General features: G+C 40.4%; 1 protein-coding gene across 2 annotated transcripts in view; it reads left to right on the plus strand.

Annotated features, from left to right (window-relative positions):
- The window catches only part of LOC134354273 (protein inscuteable homolog), a 433,993-nt gene that overhangs the window by 91,269 nt on the left and 318,440 nt on the right, over positions 1 to 24,284 (plus strand). The window contains exon 2 of one of the 2 annotated variants that reach the window (XM_063063187.1): positions 21,206 to 21,327. In XM_063063187.1, the coding sequence (XP_062919257.1) occupies positions 21,206 to 21,327 (122 nt within the window). Of the gene's footprint in view, positions 1 to 21,204; positions 21,328 to 24,284 lie in introns of those variants that run through there. The other variant, XM_063063188.1, reaches the window with a different exon arrangement.

A 24,284-nucleotide genomic window follows, 5' to 3' on the forward strand; every position in this document is an offset into this window, starting at 1 on the left:
CTGGTGGATGGACAGTTGGAATGGGAGCTGTCTAGCCTCTGTTTGTGGTGAGGACTAGGCCTCAAGCCTCAGGATTGCCTGTTGACTAGGTGAGAGACACAGAAGTGCTGCAGCATGGTTGAGATCTGCTGGGGCCTGGCCTTGCCCACTGGTGCTGCCCTGCCATGTTCGAGCGGTGGAATGACAGGCTAGATTCCACGTGTCAATACTCTGCTGGAAGACTGAACCATCGATCGCTGGATATTGTTGCTTGGGGTCTTGGATGACATATGTTTCTTTTTCGAGTGAACACGCTTCTTTGCTTGATATTTTGAATTATGTTACTCGCTATTTTTGAATGTTAGCTTGCTATTTTGAATGTTTTGCACCATAGCCCCAAAGGAACACGGTCTTGTTCAGCTGTATTTACACATGGTTTAAATGATAATTAAACTTGATTTGATTTGATTTGAAAGATGCAAGTATTAGGGCGGGGAGATTCAAAGTTGAACATTTCACCTGATGCAGTTTAGAAGGCAATGGGGATTGTGAGGAAGTAGGTTTACAATTCAACCTGAGGTCCATGGACTCCTTGCTTCATGATATTGGTCCATGGCATAAAAAAGGTTGGGAAGCCCTGATTTAGATGGAAGCACACCATAACTTCCATCAAGTCATAGCCACTGCTGACCATAGACTCAGTAATAATTGTTTTTTTTTATTGAAAACAGGAAACCTTCAACTAATAGTGTTTGGTGAAGGAAAGGCTCAAAATTCATACCTGGTTCATAAACATACAATTGCATAAACACCCGCACTGTCTTCTCTGTAAGGTTGGGACCACTTTCATAAATGGAAACAAATCCATTTTCAGTAAGTACAGGGTGAGCACGTACTTGAGATCTCATGGGTTTTCCTTAATTTTAATGAATGGAAACTTATGAGCTGCTGACGAGTGGTTTTGCTAATGTGTCCAGAAAACATATCCTCAAAATATCACTTGAACTCGCTGACAATGGAGAAAGTAGCTGGCAGGTTGTAAAATTAATTTGAAAATACAGAGCTGTCACATGGAGACATTATTGGAGATGATACCCTGTGATTAACCAGACCCATTATTCCTATCTCCTAAGGTTTCACAACTTTTTATTTCAGTTCCAGCACTGAAACATTACAGAATCTTTCCTATACAGGAAGATTCTTGTTCCACCAAATTCATATATGACCTTCACCTTTGTGCTTCAGGACTCCTTACATAAAGGTGGAACATAGTATAGCAGCTTGAACAGATTATTGAGTGTTTGGGTGAGTATATCAAAAGGAGATGTTGCCAGGAAAAGAAATGAATAACTAAAAAGTTCCCTGAAAGTTGGCGTGTAGGTAGTTAGGCCGGCAGCAAATATACTTTAAACGTCTACTTTCATAAGTTGGGCTATAGAATATAAAAGTTGGAAGGTTACGTTGCAACTTTACAAAACACTGGTAAGAATGAGTATTTTAAGAAGTTCTGGCTGTCACACTAGTGGATGCTCTGGAAAGTATGCAGAGGTGATTTTCCAGGATGTTGCCTGAATTGAAAGACTTTAGTCATAGAAGAAAAATTGAATAGCCTGGGCTTCTTTTCCTTGGAGCAAAGGAGGCTAAGAGGTGACCTGAAGCATAGACAGGGTAGATATAACCTGTTTCCTATTGCAGGAGTATCAAAAACAAGGGGGTGTAGGTTTAAACTGAGAGGAAGAAGTTTTAATGTAGGTATCAGGGAATGTTTTGTATACATCAAGCTGTTGATTTCTGAAATAACCTGCCAGAGGAGGTAGTGAATGTTCATGAAGAATTTAGACAGGCATTTGTATAGGTAAGGCATGGAAGGATAGTCCTAGTATGGGGAAATAGTATAGCTGGGCAAAGGGATCAGGATGCGCACGTGAACTGAAAGGTCCATTTCTGTCCTATATGATTCTATAACTATTGTAAGTATGTAGAAGATTCAATGGACAAACATGGGGATAATGATGCGAAAAGACATTCAGATGTATGAAGCTAAACATCCTGTTATATGCTATTGAATATTCCTATACTATGAACAATGAGATTCTCTGCCAACTATTCAATTAAACATTGTTTTAAATATCCTCTACTAATTTTCATAGTAAAACTCAAAGAATGGTTACAGAACAGAAGGAGGATACTTCCAGAGGAACTCTTTAGTTCCACCTACCAGCCCTTTCTTTATAGTCTTCAAAGTTTTTCTCCACCACATATTCTTCCAGAAGGCCACAATGACACCGGCCACCAAATCTGGCGGCATTTGCAGTGCATTTCAGATTCCAGCCATTGTGCAAAAGAAAAGAAAATTCTTCCTAGTGTCAATTGCAATTTTCTTCATCTTTATTTCTGGGCTTTGAACATTTGTGTAGATTAACTATAAGAGATATATTTTCATTTGTGTAAATGTTAAACACTTGTTATAATCATTGAAGATGTTTGTGAAACGATTAATTTCTTATCAGTAATTCAATAGAAAATTAGTTAGTTTGGTATTCTCACATACTACTTGTGATTTGATTTTATGTTCATAGTTCAGGTAAACACTGAGTCCATTTAAAATGTAGGAGGGATAATCAGCAGATTTAAAAAAAACAATACTGTGACAGTTTCTCCAATGATCCAGTGTGGAATCACTGCTGTCCCTGTTAATCAGGGAGGTTTCCTTTCAGTATCTGGCCAGGGTTGATTTAAACAATTAGAACAATGGATGAGAGATGAAAGGAAACTGGACTCCATGTTGTGGTTAGGTAAGTGGAAAAAGTACTCCGCATATTTGCTGATCATTTGTCACCGGTCCCTGCTCAAATGTGTATTTTGATGGAGTAGACTTTGATACTTAGAGACAGAAAGGGAGCAATAAAAAAAGACTTAAAATGTATTGAAAGGTAAATGCTTCTGAAGAAGCAAAGATCACTGTTTATGAAGATAAAGGGATCAATTTCTCAGATCATTTCAATGCATAGTGTTCTGTGGAACCAACTGAAGTGATTTGGATTTAGAAAGTGATGCTGACTGACATTGGCCTTTGTGAAGTGACTTACTGTAGTTTGTTTTGGCCCACAGCAACAGAAATAAAAATACTGCTTGTCGTGGCCACCATTATGTGAGGGAAAATGTTGCACTAGTGCAACAGAGAGTTCGCCTTCTGGACTGAATTATTCCTTAGAATGAGGAGACAGAAACTTGAAGAGCATAAGGAATTTTTGGGGATAGTACAGTACAATTAGATGTTCATATGTAAATTTTTATATCTTAGTATCTGAATGGCTCTCTTGATTGTTGAACACAGCAAAATAGTCGATTTTATTTTGGAAGATAGCAGAAAATAAGAATTTTTCTATTAGTTCTGCAAATGATTGGATGTTTTAATAATAAGAATGTAACTGCAATTGCTTTTGCATCTTTGCATGATTTCCCATTTAAAACAGTAAAAATATTCACGGATGAATTTACTGTTGGACAGACTTTGTTGGCCTTGAAGGAAATGTCAAACTTGAATGGGTCAAGGACAGTGGAAGTAGAGAAACCAATCGTCTGTGTTCTTACCATGAAGTTGAAGGAATGGAGGCTACCAGTTTGTAAAGCTGCTCTGCATCCTCCATTTTGTGATCTAGTTTTGCTTGTCTGGATCAATGTTTTACTGTAGACCACAATGATGCTCCAGGTAATCTACTGGACTGGAGATCTTTTCTGAATAACAAGTTATTTGTGATGTGTTCTTTGTTTAGATATAATATTCAGGTTTGTGAATGGTGAGGTCTCTGTCTGCCTTGAGTGATTCAGACGGGTTTCTGTTTGGTAACTGATTTAAAACGAAGAGCCATAAACAGGCATAGATTACCAGTTGTCACTTGCAGAGGAGGGCAATAAATGGATGCTGGCTTGGACCAGAGCCAATAAGAAGGTGTTATAGGTCAGTCAGGTGACCCATAGCCAATAACACTGAAATGCCACATTTGAACTGGTAAGGAATAAATATATAAAACCAGATGCTTCAAATAGAAAGTAGTAATAACTTCGAAGATTCACCATAGCCAGGAAGAATGCCCATGCCAGGGGCTGGGAGAAGGAAGATCTGTCCAATGGGAGATCCCCTATTTCAGTGTTATAAATTGGAGAAGTGGTCTGATAGAGTACTGGTACAGAGGGAACAATAGAATTCATGTTTTAAGCTGTTGGCCTGGGGTCAACATAGTTATGTTGTTGTTTGTACAGAACAATATAGTGTTAGCTGCGATTAATTAACAGCTGCATAGTGAATTTCCTAACCTAGTTCCATTGACGAATGGTCAACAACTTCGTCTATGGTAGGATGAGAAGTCCTGTAAGGTGGGGATGTTTTGTGAATCACACAACCTGTATGATGATGGGTAGGATAGATAGTCCATCAGGCATTCAGTGCGTATGCATCAACCCCAGAGGTCCAGTGCCTACTGTCGACACTGTTTGAGGCTGCCGCATTTTATCACTGAGAATAATTGGTATTGTTTTTTCCATGTAATTGGTATTGTTTTTGTTTCAATTAAGTGACTGGTAGAAGCAGGGATAATTACTTTTCAACTATCATGCGAAAGATTCAGCTAATTATTTTTAGTGCAAAGATTCTAGATTTCTGGGAAAAGATTAACAAGTTACTGTAAGGATGCATAATGGCATTACTGATCCTAAGTGCATCAGCAGCCTATATTTGTGGTAGGCTGGTTACCTGACTCTGATGGTTGACAGAATCACTAATCAAGTGACCCATCCATATTTTTTCTAATGCTTATTATCTGATGATTTTGCTGGTTGTAATGCAATACAGAACAAGCATTCACATTTATAGGCTACGTTGTTTGAAGGGATTAGGCTCGTATACAGTATTAGTATACAGTATACTAATTATCATCTATATGGCCCCAGGTCTAAAATGATCAAACAAAGAAAGGAAGAGATGAAACAGCTGATTGAGAACAAGAGTCAAATTGTGATGACAAATTGTAACGATAATTCAGCTGTTAAATTATGCATAGAGCAACATTTGAAACACTGTTTGACACTAATCATATTTTCTCTGATTTTATTATAATGGAAGCGACACATAGTTCTACAGCATCTGTTGCTTGTATGTTGTGGCTAGTGCATGGTACATGTTTCACATGGTAGGCTTTTAGTATTTGGTGTAATTTCAACTGAAGGATAACTATACTTTGCAGATTTGATGTAAATCATATGCATTGTGGACTTAATAATGATGAAAGTTGGGACATAGTACTTCAAACAGTACTGTAGAGCAGGCACCCAACTCCCACTCCACATGAACCATTTTAAAGATATCATTATTTTGGCAGTTTTATTGCTCTTTGACTCCTACTGAGTACCTATTTAGTTCCACGGCCTTTGGAGCTCCAGTCTACTTCTAAAGCTGTTACAATTCTACAGAAAGTGGCAAAATTTGGGGCTGCGTACGTCTATCTTGACTTCAAAGTTTCTGAAATAATCAGTTTCTCTTAAAAATGGAACTGTTAGTAAACATTTCCTCTGGAGGATATGCTGCTGGGGTAATACGGCGCTGGTAAGACATCACTTCAAGAGGGCAAGCTGCTTGAAGAGAAGACAAACAGCATATAGCAGGAGGATCAACTCTAACATACCCCTATGAGATTACATAATGAAACAAATTTATTGAATAGTATTATGTGAATGTTTTTCTAACTGAGATCAATTATGATGATATTCAATTTTGTAAGAAGGAATAAAAGATAATGCAGTTACAAGCTGATGAATGTTGTTAAGGCTGATTTCCAGGCCATGAAGCTGTCCTTTGTATATTGTGAAAATTTGTTGATTGGTAAAACTACGGTCAATGGAAGATGCCCCCAAAAAACGATTTAATGTGCTACAGAAGCAGGTAATCGACCATAAGACAAAGGAGCAGAAGTCGGCCATTTGGCCCATCGAGTCTGCTCCGCCATTTTATCATCAGCTATCTATTCTCCCATTTAGTCCCACTCCCCCGCCTTCTCACCATAACCTTTGATGCCCTGGCTACTCAGTTACCTATCAATCTCTGTCTTAAATACACCCAATGACTTGGCCTCCACTGCTGCCCGTGGCAACAAATTCCATAGATTCACCACCCTCTGGCTAAAAAAAATTTCTTCGCATATCTGTTCTGAATGGGCGCCCTTCAACTCTTAAGTCATGCCCTCTCGTACTAGAATCCCCCATCATGGGAAATAACTTTGTCACATCCACTCTGTCCATGCCTTTCAACATTCAAAATGTTTCTATGAGGTCCCCCCTCATTCTTCTAAACCTCAAGGAATACAGTCCAAGACCGGACAAATGTTCCTCATATGTTAACCATCTCATTCCCGGAATCATTCTAGTGAATCTCCTCTGTACCCTCTCCAATGTCAGCACATCCTTTCTTAAATATGGAGCCCAAAACTGCCCACAGTACTCCAAGTGAAGTCTTACCAGCGCCTTATAGAGCCTCAACATCACATCCCTGCTCCTATACTCCATTCCTCTAGATGAATGCCAACATTGCATTCGTATTCTTCACCACCGACTCAACCTGGAGGTTAACCTTAAGGGTATCCTGTACGAGGACTCCCAAGTCCCATTGCATCTCAGAACTTTGAATTCTCTCCCTATTTAAATAATAGTCTGCCCGTTTATTTCTTCTGCCAAAGTGCATAGCCATACACTTTCCAATACTGCATTTCATTTGCCACTTCTTTGCCCATTCTTCCAATCTATCCAAGTCTCTCTGCAGACTCTCTGTTTCCTCAGCACTACCGGCCCCTCCACCTATCTTTGTATCATCAGCAAACTTAGCCACAAAGTCATCTATTCCATAATCCAAATCATTGATATACAATATAAAAAGAAGCGGCCCCAACACGGGCCCCTGTGGAACACCACTGGTAACTGGCAGCCAAACAGAATGGGATCCCTTTATTCCCACTCTCTGTTTCCTGCCAAACAGCCAACACCCTATCCATGTATGTAACTTTCCCATAATTCCATGAGGTCTTATCTTGTTAAGCAGTGTCATGTGTGGCACCTTGTCAAAGGCCTTCTGAAAATCCAAATATACAACATCCACTGCATCTCCCTTGTATAGCCTACTTGTAATTTCCTCAGAAAATTGTAATAGGTTTGTCAGGCAGGATTTTCCTTTAAGGAAACCATGCTGAGTTCTGCCTATCTTCTCATATGCCTCCAGGTACTCCATAACCTCATCCTTGACAATCGACTCTAACAACTTCCCAACCACCGATGTCAAGCTAACCGGTCTATAATTTCCTTTTTGCTTCCTTGCCCCCTTCTTAAATAGCGGAGTGACATTTGCAATCTTCCAGTCCTCCGAAACCATGCCAGAATCTATCGACTTTTAAAAGATCATTGCTAATGCCTCTGCAGTCTCCACAGCTACTTCCTTCAGAACACGAGGGTGCATTCCATCTGGTCCGGGAGATTTATCTACCCTTAGACTATTCAGCTTCCTGAGTACTTTCTCTGTCATAATTGTGACTGTGCACACTTCTCTTCCCTGCCACCCTTGAGTGTCCAGTACTGCTGATGGCTTCCTCAGTGAAGACTGATGCAAAATACTTGTTCAGTTCCTCCGCCACCTCCAGATTACAATTTCTCCAGCATCATTTTCTATCGGTCCTATATCTACTCTCACCTGAATTTTACTCTTTATATACTTGAAAAAGCTTTTAGTATCCGCTTTGATATTATTTGCTAGCTTCCTTTCATAGTTCATCTTTTCCCTCTTAATGACCTTCTTAGTTTCCTTTTAAATATTTCCCAATCCTCTGTCTTCCCACTAATTTTTGCTTCCTTGTATGCCCTCTCCTTTGCTTTAACTTTGGCTTTGACTTCTCTTGTCAGCCACGGTTGCATCCTTTTTCCATTCGAATATTTCTTCCTTTTTGGAATATATCTGTCTTGCGCCTTCCTCACTTCTCGCATAAACTCCAGCCACTGCTGCTCTGCCGTCCTTCCCGCTAGTGTCCCTTTCCAGTCAACTTTGGCCAGTTCCTCTCTCATGCCACTGTAATTTCCTTTACTCCACTGAAATACTGATGCATCAGATTTCAGCTTCTCTTTTTCAAATTTCATAGTGAACTCAATCATGTTATGATCACTGCCTCCTAAGGGTTCCTTCACCTCAATCTCTCTAATCACCTCTGGTTCATTACACAATACCCAATCCAGTACAGTCAATCCCCTAGTGGGTTCAACAACAAGCTGTTCTAAAAAGCCATCTAGCAGACATTCTACAAATTCTCTCTCTTGAGATCCAGTGCCGACCTGATTTTCCCAATCCACTCGCATGTTAAAATCCCCCACAATTATCATAACACTGCCCTTCTGACAAGCCTTCTCTATTTCCTGTTGTAATTTGTAGTCCACATCACTGCAGCTGTTTGGAGGCCTGTATATAACTGCCATCAGGGTCCTTTTACCCTGCGATTTCTTAGCTCAACCCATAAAGATTCTGCACCTTCCGATCCTATGTCACCTCTTTCTAATGATTTGATATCATTTCTTACCAATAAAGCCACGCCTCCCCCTCTGCCTACCTTCCTATCCTTCTGATACACCGTGTATCCTTGGACGTTCAGCTCCCAGAGACGTGCATCCTTTAGCCATGTCTCAGTAATGGCCACAATATCCTACCTGCCAATCTGTAGCTGTACGACAAGATCATCCACCTTATTCCTTATGCTGCGTGCGTATAAGTATGATACCTTAAGACCAGTATTTTGTACTTTTTTCTTTGATTGCACTGCAACTCATTCCAATGGCTGCAAATTTGACCCATCACCTGCCTCTCTTTCCTGACATCTTTACTGCTCACTATCTTAGATTTATTTCTGTTTTCCCCTTCCTCTGCTCTATCATTCCGGTTCCCATCCCCCTGCCAAATTAATTTAAACCCTTCCTAACAGCTCTATTAAACCTTCCTTCCAAGATATTGATTCCCTTCGGGTTCAGATGTAACCTGTCCATTTTGAACAGGTCATACTTCCCCCAGAAGAGATCCTAATGATCCAAGAATCTGAAGCCTTGCCCCCTGCACCAGTCTCTCAGTCACGCATTCATCTGCCCGACACTACTATTCTTGCCCTCGCTAGCACATGGCAAAGGTAGCAATCCCGAGATTACTACCCTGGAGGTCCTGCTTCTCAGCTTCCTTCCTATCTCCTGGAAATCTCTCTTCAGGACCTCCTCCCTTCTCCTATCTATGTCATTGGTACCAACATGTACCAAGACAACTGGCTGCTCGCCCCCTCTCTTCAGAATATTCTTGACGGGAAAAATATCTAAATGCCAAAATAGCAGATGGAAGATGCAGCTTTACTGGCTATATATTCTGCATTAGAGAACCTTAGATAACAGTAAAACATGCATCATCCTTTAGTACAAATCACTAAGTTCCAAAGCCTGGGCCTTCCTCTGCAATAGATCCTTGACTTCCTTATCAACAGACCACAGTCAGTGCAGATTGGTTAGAACATCACCTGGCTGACAGTCAATATGATTGCAGCTTAAGGAGCCCACTGCTCTACCTGCTCTATATTCAGGACTGTGTGGCTAAACACAGCTCAAGTACCATCTGTAAGTACTCTGATGATGCCACCCTTAGTTGCCGGAATCTCAGACGGCAGCAAGGAGGTGCAAGCGAGTGAGATATATCAGCTGGTTGAGTCATGTCACAACAACAACAACTTGTAGTCAGGCAACACACATCAAAGTTGCTGGTGCAGGCAGCAGGCCAGGCAGCATCTGTAGGAAGAGGTGCAGTTGACGTTTCAGGCCGAGACCCTTCGTCAGGACTAACTGAAGGAAGAGTGAGTAAGAGATTTGAAAGTTGGAGGGGGCGGGGGAGATCCAAAATGATAGGAGAAGACAGGAGGGGGAGGGATGGAGCCAAGAGCTGGACAGGAGATAGGCAAAAGGGGATACGAGAGGATCATGGGACAGGAGGTCCGGGAAGAAAGACAAGGGGGGGAGGGAACCCAGAGGATGGGCAAGAGGTATATTCAGAGGGACAGAGGGAGAAAAAGGAGAGTGAGAGAAAGAACTTGTAGTCAGCATCAGCAAGACCAAGGAATTGGTTGTGGATTTCTGGAAAAGGAAGTCAGGAGAACATACACCAATCCTCATTGAGGTGTCAATGGTGGAAAAAGTGAGGAGCTGTAAGTTTCTGGGTGTCAACATCTTAGAGGAACTATCCTGGGCCAAATCTCTCACAAATTTCTATATATATTCAGTGGAAAGCATTTTGACAGGTTGTATTACTGCCATGGTAGTATGCCTCTAAAGCAAAGTATTGCAAGGGGCTATGGAGGATCAGGTGGATCATTTGCAAATGACAGAAAGAAAAGTGATGCAACAAGCAATGTGAATTGAAACATTAGATTATAAAAGAAGGGACTGCAGATGCTGGAATCTAGAACAAAAACAGAATGCTGAAAAAGACTCAGCTGGTCAATTAGCATCTTTGGATCTAAAGGTTAGCAGTTCAGTTCAAGACCCTGGATCAGCTGCTGATACTTTGACCTACACCTTTTGCCCACCGAGTTTTACCTGCAACTGTTAAATTACAAAATATGCTAATAGAGTAAATAAGTTAATAAGTCTGTCACAAGTGAATATCAATACAGGTTTCCCCCGCCATCCGAAGGTAGAGCGTTCCTATGAAACGGTTTGTAAGCCGAAATGTCGTAAAGCGAAGAAGCAATTACCATTTATTTATATGGGAAAATTTTGTGAGCATTCGTAGATCCAAAAATAACCTACCAAATCATGACAAATAACACATAAAACCTAAAATTACAGTAACATATAGTAAAAGCAGGAATGATATGATAAATACACAGCCTATATAAAGTAGAAATACTTCTCTACAATGATTGCCTCCACAGATCTCCATAGCGAAAATCTCACGCAAGTGCTCTCGGCAGAAAATCTCACGCAAGCGCTGTTGGCATAAACACACTCTTCAGTAACCTTTGAACTATGAGGCTGCCAAATCTACCAAATAACACGTAAAAATACGCAGCCTATATAAAGTAGAAATCATGTATGTACAGTGTAGTATCACTTACCGGAATCAGGAAGACAGCTTGCCGAGCAAACTGATGATGGTGTGTTAGACTGAGTCGTCGCAGGCTGGGTGGTGCAGTGGCCCCCACCCTCTGGGCCGCTGACCTGATACATTGCCGTGAAGAACGCAGCAGTAGCTGGGAGGCACACAGCACATCTTTAAGAAAAAAGCCGACATAAATAAGCTAATTAATTAGGTGCTGCCGACACGTAATTGTCGGCCCAGATCAGAGGCAATGCAATCGGAAATCGGCACTGATCTGGGCCGACATTTACGTGTCGGCGGCACCTAATTAATTAGTTTGTTTATTTCGGCTTTTTTCTTAAAGATGTGCTGTGTGCCTCCCGGCTACTGCTGCATTCTCCGCGAATTGGTACAGTATCTGTCCGGGGCCCGGGTGTTAGGGTGGTGGGACACGGGGGTGTCATCTCATCGTTGATCAGGGCAGGCAGCTCACCTTCTCCTATGACTGCCCGCCTTGATGTCAAAGATCAAGGTTCGTCGTCCACCGTGGCTGATGTGGAAGACTTGCTTGACTGCTGAGCCTCGCGCATTTTTCTATCATACAGTTGTTTGTAAGGACTCAAAACATCCTGCAAATATCCTGTAAACCTATGTACCCTTTCAAAATTAAAGTTGTACTTTATCATTGCAGTGAAAATCTCATGTAGTTGCTTCACTTTCGCTACTGCATTCAGTTTTGATTGTTATCCGTTCCTCTTCCAATTGCATCAGCTCTTCATCTATTCGTTCTTGGCCATGGGATGCCAAAACCTCTTCAACATCATCTTCGTCAGCTTCCACAAGCCAAACTCACTTTGTCCTTGCTTCGTCCACCACGATCGAAATGCTTAATTATGTCTAGTTTTATGCTAAGTGTAACACCCTTACTCTTTCAGGCTTCTCTGACACCTTAGAACTCATCTTGCTAACGGCTGCTCAATGCAACATGTTTAAGCAATGCAGTTCCGAATCTGGGCGGGGGGGGGAGAACGGCTGCTCGGGATGCGCGCTGCCTTTTTTCGCGCACTGATTTTTTATCGCGCGCTGCCTTTCTTCGTAACAGTGAAAACACCTTCTGAAAGTGAAAACAAGGTACTAATGTAGGTCTTTCGTAACAGTGAGGTTTCATAAAGCGAACGTTCGAAAAGCGGGGGCACCTGTACCGACAAGTGTATATTGATTTATTATGGAACCAAAACAAGATAAAGTAGACCGCCACCTAAGTTTAAAAAATTTGATGCAGAAGGTGCCATAGAATCTTTGGTAACTATGTAATACAGTCATTAAAATGTTATCATCTTTATTTGTTTTGCTCACATACAGTATGAAAGTGATTGATTTTTGTGAATCATGTGTTGCAAGGAAGTATTTGAATTTGGGTCACAATTCAACCACAATCCTTTTGAACAACAGTGAGATTGCATTGGAGCTACATTCCCTCAAGAACTTTATCAGCAATTTTAGCTGAATCTCAGTGAGTAATCAAGTGTTTATTTTTCAAACATATATTTTTCCATATCATTTGTGCATATTCACCATTTGCTTCACATGATGAATCATTTCATTTATTTAGAAGAATCTAGTCAAATTTTATTTTGCGTAAATTCCATAATTAAGTTGTTCAAGGGGTTTAGACATGATTTTTAGACCTCAATTTGCAGTTCTAGAAGTTTTTGCACATTGATAAGTACTAACAGTCCTTCCTTACTACCAACTCAACCTGCAAATTAACCTTTAGGGAATCCTGCACAAAGACTCCTAAGTCCCTTTGCACCTAAGTTTTTGGATTTTCTCTCCATTTAGAAAATAGTCTACGCTTTTATTTCTTCTAACAAAGAACATGACCATACACTTCCCGATGCTATATTCCATCTGCCACTTCTTTGCCACTCTTCTAATCTGTGTAAATTCTTTGGCATCCTCTCTGCTTCTTCAACACTGTCTGCACCTCCACCTATCTTTGTGTCATCTGCAAACTTGGCCACAAGCTATCGGTCCATCATCTACATGACATTGACATTGATAGAAGATTATCATTGACATATAATGTGAATAGAGGCAGTCTCAACACCGACCCTTGAAGAACACAACTACTAGTCACTTGCAGCCAACTGGTGAGTAAAGCCTCACTTTGATTCTCCTACCAATTAGCTAATCCTCTATCTATGCTAGTACCTTTTCTGTGATACCATGGTCTCTTGTTAAGCAGCCTCACGTACAGCAAATCCAGAATCTAGTGATTCTTGAAAGATCATTACTAATGCCTCCACAATCTCTTCAGATACCACTTGCAGAACTCTAGGGCATAGTCCATCTGGTCCAGTTGACTTATCCAACTTCATACCTTTCAGCTTGTCAAGCACGTTCTCCATAGTAACAGCAACTGAACTCATTTCCGCCCCCTACCACTCTTGACCTCTGGCATGCTATTAGTGCCTTCCATAGTGCAGAATGATGCAGAATACTTGCTTAGTTCATCTGCCATTTCCTCGTTGCCCATTAATACTTCCCCAGCATCATTTTCTAGTGGTCAGATATCTACTGTCACCTCCCTTTTATACTTCATATTTCAGAAAAACTGTTTGGAATCCTCTTTGATATTATTGGCTAGCTTACCTTCATAGTTAATATTTTCCCTCCTAATGACTTTTTAGTTGGTTTTTAAAAGCTTTCCAATCCTCTAACTTTCCACTAATTTATGCTCTATTATAAGCTCTCACTCTAACTTTTATATTGACTTTGACTTCCCTTGACTTCATCCTGCCTTTAAAATACTACTACTTCTTAGGATGCATCTATCCTGTGCCTTCGTAATTCCTCCCAAAAACTTCGGTCATTACTGTCTGCCAATATGCCTGCTAGTGTCCTCTTCCACTCAATTTCGGCCAGCTCCACTCTCATGCCTCCATAAATTCCTTTACTCTACTGTAATACTGATACATCTGACTTAATCTTCCCCCTCTCAAACTGAAGGCTGAATTCTATCATATTACGATCACTGCCTCTTAAGGGTTCCTTTGTCTTAAACTTCCTAAATCTGGTTCATTACAGAACATCCAATCCAGAATAGCCTTTCCCCTAGTGAGATCAACCACAATCTGCTCTAAAAAGCCATCTTATAGGTATTCTACAAAGTCTGTCTTTTATGATGCAGCACCAATCTGATTTTCCCAATCTACCTGCACATTGAAATCCTCCATGACTATTGTACTATTGTAAAATTGCCCTTTTTGCATACTGTTTCTGCCTTCCATTGTAATTTGTAGCCAACATCCTGTCTACTGTTTGGAGGCCTTTAAATAATTCCCATCAGTGTATTTTTACCCCTGCAGTTTCTTAACTCCACCAATAAGGATTCTACATCTTTCGATCCTATGTCACCTCTTTCTAAAGATTTGATTAATTCCTCAACAACACAGCCATTCCACACCTGATGCCTACCTGCCTGCTCTTTTGCTACAATGTGTATTCTTGGATGTTAAGCTCTCGACTGCAGCCATCTACCTTATTCCATCTGTTGAATGCAAATATAACACTTTCAGCCCTGTGTTCATCACCCTTTTTGATTTTGTCTCCACATTACACTTCAACTCATCCCAAAGTCTGTAATTTTGCCTTATCATCTGCTTGCCCTTCCTCACAGTCTCACTAAATACTGCATCTGCTTGCACACCAGCTGCCCTGTCCTCAGCCTTATCACTCTGGTTCCCATCCCATCCCTCTGTCAAATTAGTTTAAACCATCAAAAGCTCACGCAAACTTACCTGCAGGATACTGGTCTCCCTGCCCCCCCGCCCCCAAACTCCGCTCCCAGGGTTCAGGTGTAAACAGTCTCTTTTATTACTTTCCCTAGAGAGATCCCAATAATCCAGAAAGCTGAAGCCCTGCTCCCTGCACCAGTTCCTCAGCCACACATTCGTCTGTCAAATTATTCTGTTCTTATCCTCACTGGCACATGGCATGAGCAGCAATCAAAAGATTACGAACATACCGAACTTCCCAAATTCTCTCGCAGGACCTCCTCCCTTTTCCTACCTTTGTCATTGGTGCCAATAAGTACCAAGACTTCTGGCTTCCCAGCCTCCCGCTTTAGAATGCTGTGGACCCAATCTGAGTGGCGCCTGACCCTGGCATCTGGGAAGCAAATACTATCTGTATGTCTCCTTCACGTCCACAGAATCTTGTGTCTACCCTTCTAATTACGGAATTCCCTGTCACTACTGCTGTCCACTTCCCCTCCACCGCTTCCCTTCTGATTTCTTCCAAGTTGACTCTGGAGATAGAAACATAGAAAACCTACAGCACAATACAGGCCCTTCGGCCCATGATGCTGTGCCGAACAAGTGCGTACTTTAGAAATTACCTAGGGTTACCCATAGCCCTTTATTTTTCTAAGCTCCATGTACCTATCCAAGAGTCTCATAAAAGAGCCTATTGTATCCGCCTCCACCACTGTTGCTGGCAGCCCATTCCACGCACTCACCACTCTGCATGAAAAACTTACCCTGACATCTCCTCTGTACCTACTTCCAAGCACCTTAAAACTGTGCCCTCTTGTTTTAGCTATTTCAGCTCTTGGAAAAAGCCTCTGACTATCCACACTATCAATGCCTTTCATCACCTTATACACCTCTATCAGGTCACCACTCATCCTCCGTCACTCCAAGGAGAAAAGGCCAAGTTCACTCAACCTATTCCCATAGTGCATGCTCCCCAATCCAGGCAACATCCTTGTAAATCTCCTCTGCACCCTTTCTATGGCTTCCATATCCTTCCTGTAGTGAGGTGACCAGAACTGAGCACAGTACTCCAAGTGGGGTCTGACCAGGGTCATATACAGCTGTAACATTACCTCTCGGATCTTAAACTCAATCCTACGGTTTATGAAGGGCAATGCACCTTCTTAACCACACATTCAACCTGTGCAGCAGGTTTGAGTGTCCTATGGGCTCAGACCCTAAGATCCCTCTGATCCTCCACACTGCCAAGAGTCTTACCAGTAATACTATATTCTGCCATCATATTTGACCTACCAAAATGAACCACCTCACACATATCTGGGTTGAACTCCATCTGCCACTTCTCAGCCCAGTTTTGCAGCCTATCAATGTCCTGTTGTAACCTCTGACAGCCCTCCACACTATCCACAACTGGTCACCAACCTCCATGCAGAATATGACCCATCTACAACCACTCTTTGCCTTCTGTGGCAAGCCAATTTTGGATCCACAAAGCAAGGTCCCCTTTCCCTGTCTCAATGGAACGTACCTACGCAGAATGTCACACAAATATCCCCTGAACATTTGCCGCATTTCTGCCATATATTTTCTTGAGAACATCTGTTCCCAATTTATACTTCCAAGTTCCTGCCTGATAGCTTCATATTTCCCCTTACCCCAATTAAATGCTTTCTTAAATTGTCTGTTCCTATTCCTCTCCAATGCTATGTAAAGGAGATAGAATTGTGATCACTATCTCCAAGTTGCTCTCCCACTGAGAGACCTGACACCTGGACCAGGTTCATTTCCCAAGTACAGCCTCTCCTCGTATAGGCTTATCTATATATTGTGTCAGGAAACCTTGCTGAACACACCTAACAAACTCCAACCCATCTAAACCCCTTGCTCTAGGGAGATGCCAATCAATATTTGGGAAATTAAAATCTTCCACCACGACAACCCTGCTATTTTACACCTTTCCAGAATCTGTCTCCCTATCTGCTCCTCGATGTCCCTGTTACTATTAGGTGGTCTATAAAAAACACCCAGTAGAGTTACTGACCCCTTCCTGTTCCTAACTTCACAAGAGCAGGATGCTAACCTGGCTGGCTGAAAGACAACAGCAATGGCACTGGTGGAGTAAGAGAGATCAACATATTAATGCTCAGCGGAACAATTTTCATACTATTTATATGTGGTCTGCATCAGAGGACAGATTGCTGGAGTGCCATCTTGCCCTGTGAGCCTCTTTGAAACACTGGTACCAACAGCCTGGACGCAGCTAGCTTGTATTTCAGATTTGAGCTGCCAGTGCAACAGCCAGACTTTGGGTAAATTTTGCTGGAGCTCTGTTAAAATCTGAAATGCTGGGTACTAGATGCTGTGTTCCCTGTTCCATCATTAGCAGTCTGTTGGAAAGGATGGCCTCCTGTCTTTATACAAAGCTCAATATAAGCCCAGTGCTGAACTCCCCTGTTGTTATGAACATTGCATGGTGTTGTTCTGACTGCAACAACCATTTCACTGTGGATATACATCAACCTCACCATCTAAGCTAGTTAATTCACATTCTCATTGGAGTTCTCCAGTGAACTCACAAATGACCTTTCATCCCAATGGGCAAGGATTACCGTTAGTGTTTTCTCCTGTTCTAAGTGCGGGTAACTCATGCTTGGTGAGTGGAAGTGTTGAAAAGGCTGAAGGTTTGTCTCTATCTTTATTCTCCACTTGATCTTCTGCCACCATCTGACCAAGTCATAGTGCAGGTGCGAAGATAGTTGGGAATTTCCTGTGCACTGTGTTGCATTTCACAGTGAGTGCTGCCTGAGTGCAGATGGTAGGAAGCAGTGATGAGATTGAGGTCATTCTTATGCCACTAGCATTTCAATTAATTCTAAATATTGCATTCTTAACCATCAACTACACTGTTAGCACCAAATTTGTGTGGTTTTCCTGGGTTTAGAATTGTGGTTGTCAGATAAATAATATTAGTTTCAAAGGAAGCTTTTTTTCTTTCTTAATGGACAAAGGAGTCTATAGTAAACAGGCTATCTCTTTCAACCTACTACATAAAAATGCTTCATCATCATAAAAGAAGATGGATTATTTGTCATTGACCTAATCATGATCTTGGACACTACAAAAGTAAATTCTTTTCACTAACATTTGGCATAGTTCAAAATTTGAAGAACTGCCACACTAATTAAGAAATAGAATGTACATTATAGTTAACATCTTTGACAGCTCTGTTTCTACTCTAGGTGTGTTCTGTCCTGAAGGCGCAGATATCTCAGCGTTGATTCAGAGACAATGAATATCAAACATGGCCATAGAAACTTCCTATTAATGACAGGGGCATCTACTTTCCCTTGTACCTCACTATTTCTCCATGTTCAACAGTGCTATAACATTCAGTCGCGGTTCTCAGTAAAACAAGGGCATAGAATATACTCTCTAATATACATCACTAAGAATTACCTGGAGGATCCATTCCCAACGGAAATTACTTAAGTTCTGAAAATCTTGTGCTTTCCACAGGTTGTGAGGGGAGCTAACTAACATGAGTGAACTAACAAGAGAGAGATCGATTTAGTCCAGTCACCTCTTGCTGCCTGTTACAAACTGTAGGTAAGACCAACCACAGGGCAGTCAAATTCCTGTTTTCACAGAGTGGACACTATTTATCATTGAATGACACCAGCATAATAAATGTTACGGTTTCTTGGCCATTGGCAGTAGCAGAACTTTATTGCAACCTTGTGTCAAAACTCCCTACAAGGGCCCAGCTGGAGATAAATGTATAATGTGCCAGAGCTTGCAAAGTGCAGCATGCTGTACCAACCTAGTAGAGATACCATGCAGGATTATTAGGTGATTATTATAATGAATATTAAGGATGCAATACGTCTTCAACAGCACTGAGCTGTCTTGCAACAAATGGATCATATCAAACATCAATAGCCCTGCCACTGATGGTCAAGACAGAAGGTAAGCAAACATCCTGTGAGAGTAGTTGGTGTCATGAATACTCCCATTCTTTTTGGTGGAGCCAGTTGAATAATATAAGATCAGGGTGAAACATTTGAAAACGTTATTTAAAATTATCAGAGCACTCTACCTGAGGTGCACCATCATAGACGCCTGTCTGCAGCCAATTCAGATTGCTTCATAGCAAGAAAAAGCTAAGTGCCTTGGATATTGCTAAGACTAAGAGCTCTGACAACACCAAAACTGCAGTGCTGAAGACTTATGCTCCAGGAATAGCTGCAATTCTCGCTAAGTTGCTGTGTACAGCATCGATTTTATAAAGTGGAAATCTCTGCAGGAATGCCATTGATAAACATGACAACTCCATCCACTGAATTACCTTCCCATAAATTTACCCTCAAATATCAGTGACGTGATGGAAGGCATTGTTAACTATGCAATTAAGTATTTGCTTATCAAAGATTTGTTCATCATTGCTCAAATTGATTCAAGTAAGGCTATCTGGTTCAAAGCCTTTTTATATCCCCCTGATTTAAACATCTCCTCAGAAGCAGCCCAGCTCTGCATATACCCAAATGCCAGGGAATAAACAGCACCAACGAGAGAGATTTTAACCATTGGCACCTGACATTCAATAGCATCACTGCGCCCCATCATCACAAACTGGGTGATACCACTGACCACAGACTTAGCTGGACCATCATGGGTCTTGGAAAGCAGGTCATAATCTGGATAATCCAATGTGAGTGACCCAGATCCTGAGTTCTGAAGTCCACTCATCAACAAATATGAACATCAGCAACATGCAAGGAGTTCCATTCATTAAGGTAAAGCAGTTAACTTGGTTGGCAATCTGACATCCACCTGACACATTTATTTCCTCCATTCCGATGCCTTGTGCTACAGAGAATAACATCTACCAAACAGTGTATTAATTCTGTAACCTCTAGAAGGACAAAGGCAACAGGTAGATGTGATAAACTGAGTTTTGAACTTAGACTGCAGTTCTTCAAGTGACAGCCAATTAGTTGTGAGCAGAAAAAAAAATTGCTCCCAACAACAAAGCCCACATATTTTGAATGAATAGAAATCTCTGCAATTTTTTGACATTTCCATGATTATGTCTCATTTAAAGATTTAACATAGAAAAGTGTATTTAAACTTCTCATCTGTAGAATCTTTCAGTAGATCAGGGGTTGTTAACCTGGAGTCCACATTGGTCCATGGCACAAAAAGGTTGGGAAACCCTGCACTAGATGCATGAATTTGCCTCAGAATGTTTCCTGAAAAGGTGGTAGCGATGTGTTTTGATTACTGTGATTAAATGGGCAATAAGACACCAAAGCCGCTGTCATTCTTCAAGTGTGCATCCCTCACTATGATGGAAAAGCCATTATACGTTGAAATAAAAACTTATTTTAAATAGATTTTTGTAAAATGAACATAATGGCCCCGAGGCCTTTCACTCATAACTTTGAGGCTTGCAATCTCATTTTCTACCTTACAAGTCAAATAGATATTTAACTATGATATTTCAGGGTACTTAGTCTCAGCTGGAAGTTGCATAAGAGATAATAGAACTGTAGGAGGCTCATATATCTGCTTCTCTAACTTATTAAAAGTTGCATAAAACAATGTTAATTTCTGAAAGACATTTATAACCATCAGTTCAGGAAGTTCATAACTGAGGAGTACCCTGTTTAGTGGCACCATATGCTGATGTCAAATAGGTCTGATATCGATGACATTGATAGGTAACCCTAGAGCACAAACATTGATCCCCTCTCCTTATCACATTGCTCAGTTTAAGTCTTTCTGATGCACTGGCAGATCAACAGCGTATTCTCCATCACTGGTAGCATTGACTATCTTCCTTGCTGCATCAGTGATTTTGATTACCTTGTTGTGCAGCATTGATGGCTTTGACTGCTGCGCTTCAGTCACACTTATGCATTTGTTACCTTTCATTTTCACTGGTAATGTCCTTGTTCATTGCTTCACTGTCAGCCTTGAATGGTAGTTGTGTTGTATTGGTGGATTTAATGTTCCAGCCTGCAGTACTGGCAGATTTTCTTGTGGCACATGCAATTTCAGCCAATCTCCTTGAGACTTGAAGTCTAGGAAGATCATGCTAAAGGACCAGAAACTTCAAATTGTTAATTGACAATAACTGATGTTTACGATTTCATGGTTCTATCTAAATTATAAAGATTTCCTAAACAAGCTTAACCACAACCATTGGTGTATGGGGAATTGTGCTGTGTGGAAATATGTTACAATTCTGCACAGAAAAAAATGAGTTCTGATCAAGAGTCATTAATCTGAAACATTACCTTTGTTTCTCTCTTCACAGATACTGCCTGTCCTGCATTTCCAGCATTCTCTGTTTCACTTCATATTTCCCACATCTACAACATTTTGCTTCTGGTGGAAACGATCCCAAATGAGAATATTGCTCATACATTGCTGGGAAAGGTATTGCAAACATCCTCATTATTTAATTGATAAACTTACTCACAGTTCATATTGATAGCTTGTCTGGGTAAATGCTGGCGCCAATGTGATTTTGTGAGGTTGACGCATTATTGGGCAGCTGTCCTCTTTATTTGTCAGTACTGTACATAGTCTGGGTAGGTTGATGATGGTAGTCCAAAGGGAAAGAAAAGGTTTCAATCCTTATTACTGGTATGCTTTGTCTTGATCTGAAAATTAATCTTGATTCAGGAGAGCAGCTCTTGCCTGCTGCCTGCCAAAAAGTAATAGTGGTATGAAAAGCAATTTGTCAGGTTATTCAGTATGGTCCTGTTTGACTTAACTACTTTCTCCTTACTTTAAATAACCATAAATGCATGAGGCAGCTATATTCAAGTATTATGAGCTTTGGCACAATGCAGCACTCTGCACTCTTCCAGAATTTCAATTAATGTTAGGAAATAATGAGGGGAAATCACTTATAGAAGGATGTAGATGATAGATACCATGGGCATAAGCATCTCTGTGTGTTTGTATGAGATGGAAAGAGAAAATGTGTGTGTGTAAGAGAGAAGGAGGGAGAAACAAAGAGTGAAGGATGACTAACAGTAGCTCCCTGTATGCTGATGGTCCATGATGGTGGTTTGTGGCTGAAGGTCATAGGTGTACTGTTCTGGATCTATGTGTAAACGACATCAGTCTAAATGAGGTAGAGGAGGTAATTTATATTTCTAAGCAAGATGCTGAAGGAAAGGTTTGAACAATTTAGTAAAACATCCTTTTTTGTAAAATTCATGCTAAATAAGTAAATATTCTTCTTCAAGGTGTGTTGAATGGAAGTGGAAGTATATTAAATGAAGATGCCAAAAGAAGATGAATTTTGTAATGAGTTTGAATAAATTAAAATTAAGATGAAGTTGAATGGGTTAAAGTAATTGGATTGAGCCATGTACTTGCAATATTGATCCAGAAATTTTGATCAAAGATTATACTGAGACATGAGAATTATGTGGGGGGAGTTAATTCCATTTAGAATAGGCTATATCTAAATCTGGTTCGATTTTTTGACATTTAAGCAGGGAATTGTTGGAAAAAAGCAAGATGAGAACACAATGAAGCAGGAAGATTGTGCAGTTTGTTGAATCCAGCTTGCAAGTTAATTTTGAAATCTATTTTCAGTTTTTTGTGTATGGTTTCTTTGCTTCCTGATAAACAGTAGATTTTGGTTAATTGGGACACAATGGGACCAGTACATTTTGTCCTAATTAAGTGGCTGCCCCAATTAGCTGAAGTTTCATGAAAATAGTTACAAAGGTACAGAAAAGGCAAACTACCATTTATCTGAGTAACAAATTATGTATGTATTTAAATTAAATACAGAAGAAATTAGAAAACTACCAATATTACTACAGCACTATAAAACTGTATTAGTTCTTAGTAGTTATTGATGGAAGAATACATCCAGTGTACATTGCCATGTTCTCTTGATTGACTGAAATGAGGAAAATCAGTGCAGATACCTCTTGCAGATAATGGCCTGCCTTCATACAACGCTTTCAATGACTGCATACTCCAAATCTTCATTTTTATTGTAATATTTAAAATGATCATGAATACCTTCAAATTTTTCATAGTTTATAACTTGTTGAAATAGTAAAATCATTTCATTTTCACTCCCGACTGTTTCTAGCGTCTTCAAGCATGAATGCTTGAAACTGCACTGAGCAAATCAGTTCCGAATTGTCATACTGCTTACTTCTCCCCAAATATCAGTGACAACAATCACTGCTTTTTGAACACAAACACATGCAATTGATGCTATTTAAAAAAAAAAGCATTTGCCCTCAGCATAGAGTAGTGTCTAACTGTTACACAAGTTCATATGACTGATGCTGGTTAGAAACTGTTTGGGAACAGTCTCTTATCCCAATTGAGCAGCACAGTGTCCCACATGAAGGAATGGAATTGTGACTATTTTCTCGATTAGTTTGTGTTCTTTAAGAACTGTCATAAATAAGTAACTGCCTCAATTAATCAATGGCCTAATTAATCAGAATCCACTGTATATGATTTGTCACGTTCAAGAAAACTATTTTTCCTGGTTAAGTATCAGTAGACGGTATCAAGACACGAGGTGTAATGCAATTGTGCAGCAGTTAATGCTGTTACTGCACTGCTCCAGTAACCCGTGTTCAATGCTGACCCAAGCTGCCGTTACCACGTTCTCCCTCTAACCAACTGCATTTGCCCCAAGTGCTCTTGTCTCCCACATCCTAAAAATGCGCTGCTTAGCAGGTAAATTGGCTACTGTAGATTGTCTCATGTGAAGACAGATGGCAGTAGAATGGGAGAGGGATTGGAGGGTAACATCATTGATAGGAATGTGAGAAAGAATGGGTTACAGAGAAATAAATAAAGACTATTGAGAATGTTGTTAGAGTTGAGAGATTTAATGGGCCAAATAGTTTCTTATATAAAGAGAAATTTGAATAAGTCACACACTTCTAATTATGAATTGTCAGTAACTTGCTTCCATTCAAATAATGGATGGGTTTAAAAAGGGTTAAGTGCTGGGTGATTACTACAGGTAACTTAGTCTGTTTCCAATGCATTGCATTATAACTAGCAGTGACTATACATGCTTTTAAGGTTTTTAATGTGTGCTATTATTTGATGAGTGTGGATTGACTGTATATGTTATAGGATTCCAAACAGCAGTTGGAAAGTAAAACAGACTTCTCTTTCCCATTAAGAATATATAATGTAGGTTAAGTTTCAGAGTATAATTGGAAAGCAAAATATAATTATACTGAATTAGCAAGCCTCAGACATGACTGGCAATGCAGTGTGTTTTCCCTTCTGGAGTAAATCCCTTCTGTTTAAGTTCTGTCTTTATTAACATTTGTACATTATTTCCATCCCACTGCTGTGGAAAATATCCTTTTGAAAGGTACAAATTA

The sequence above is a fragment of the Mobula hypostoma genome, chromosome 11 (assembly GCF_963921235.1).
Source record: "Mobula hypostoma chromosome 11, sMobHyp1.1, whole genome shotgun sequence".
NCBI classification, from domain to species: Eukaryota; Metazoa; Chordata; class Chondrichthyes; order Myliobatiformes; family Myliobatidae; genus Mobula; species Mobula hypostoma.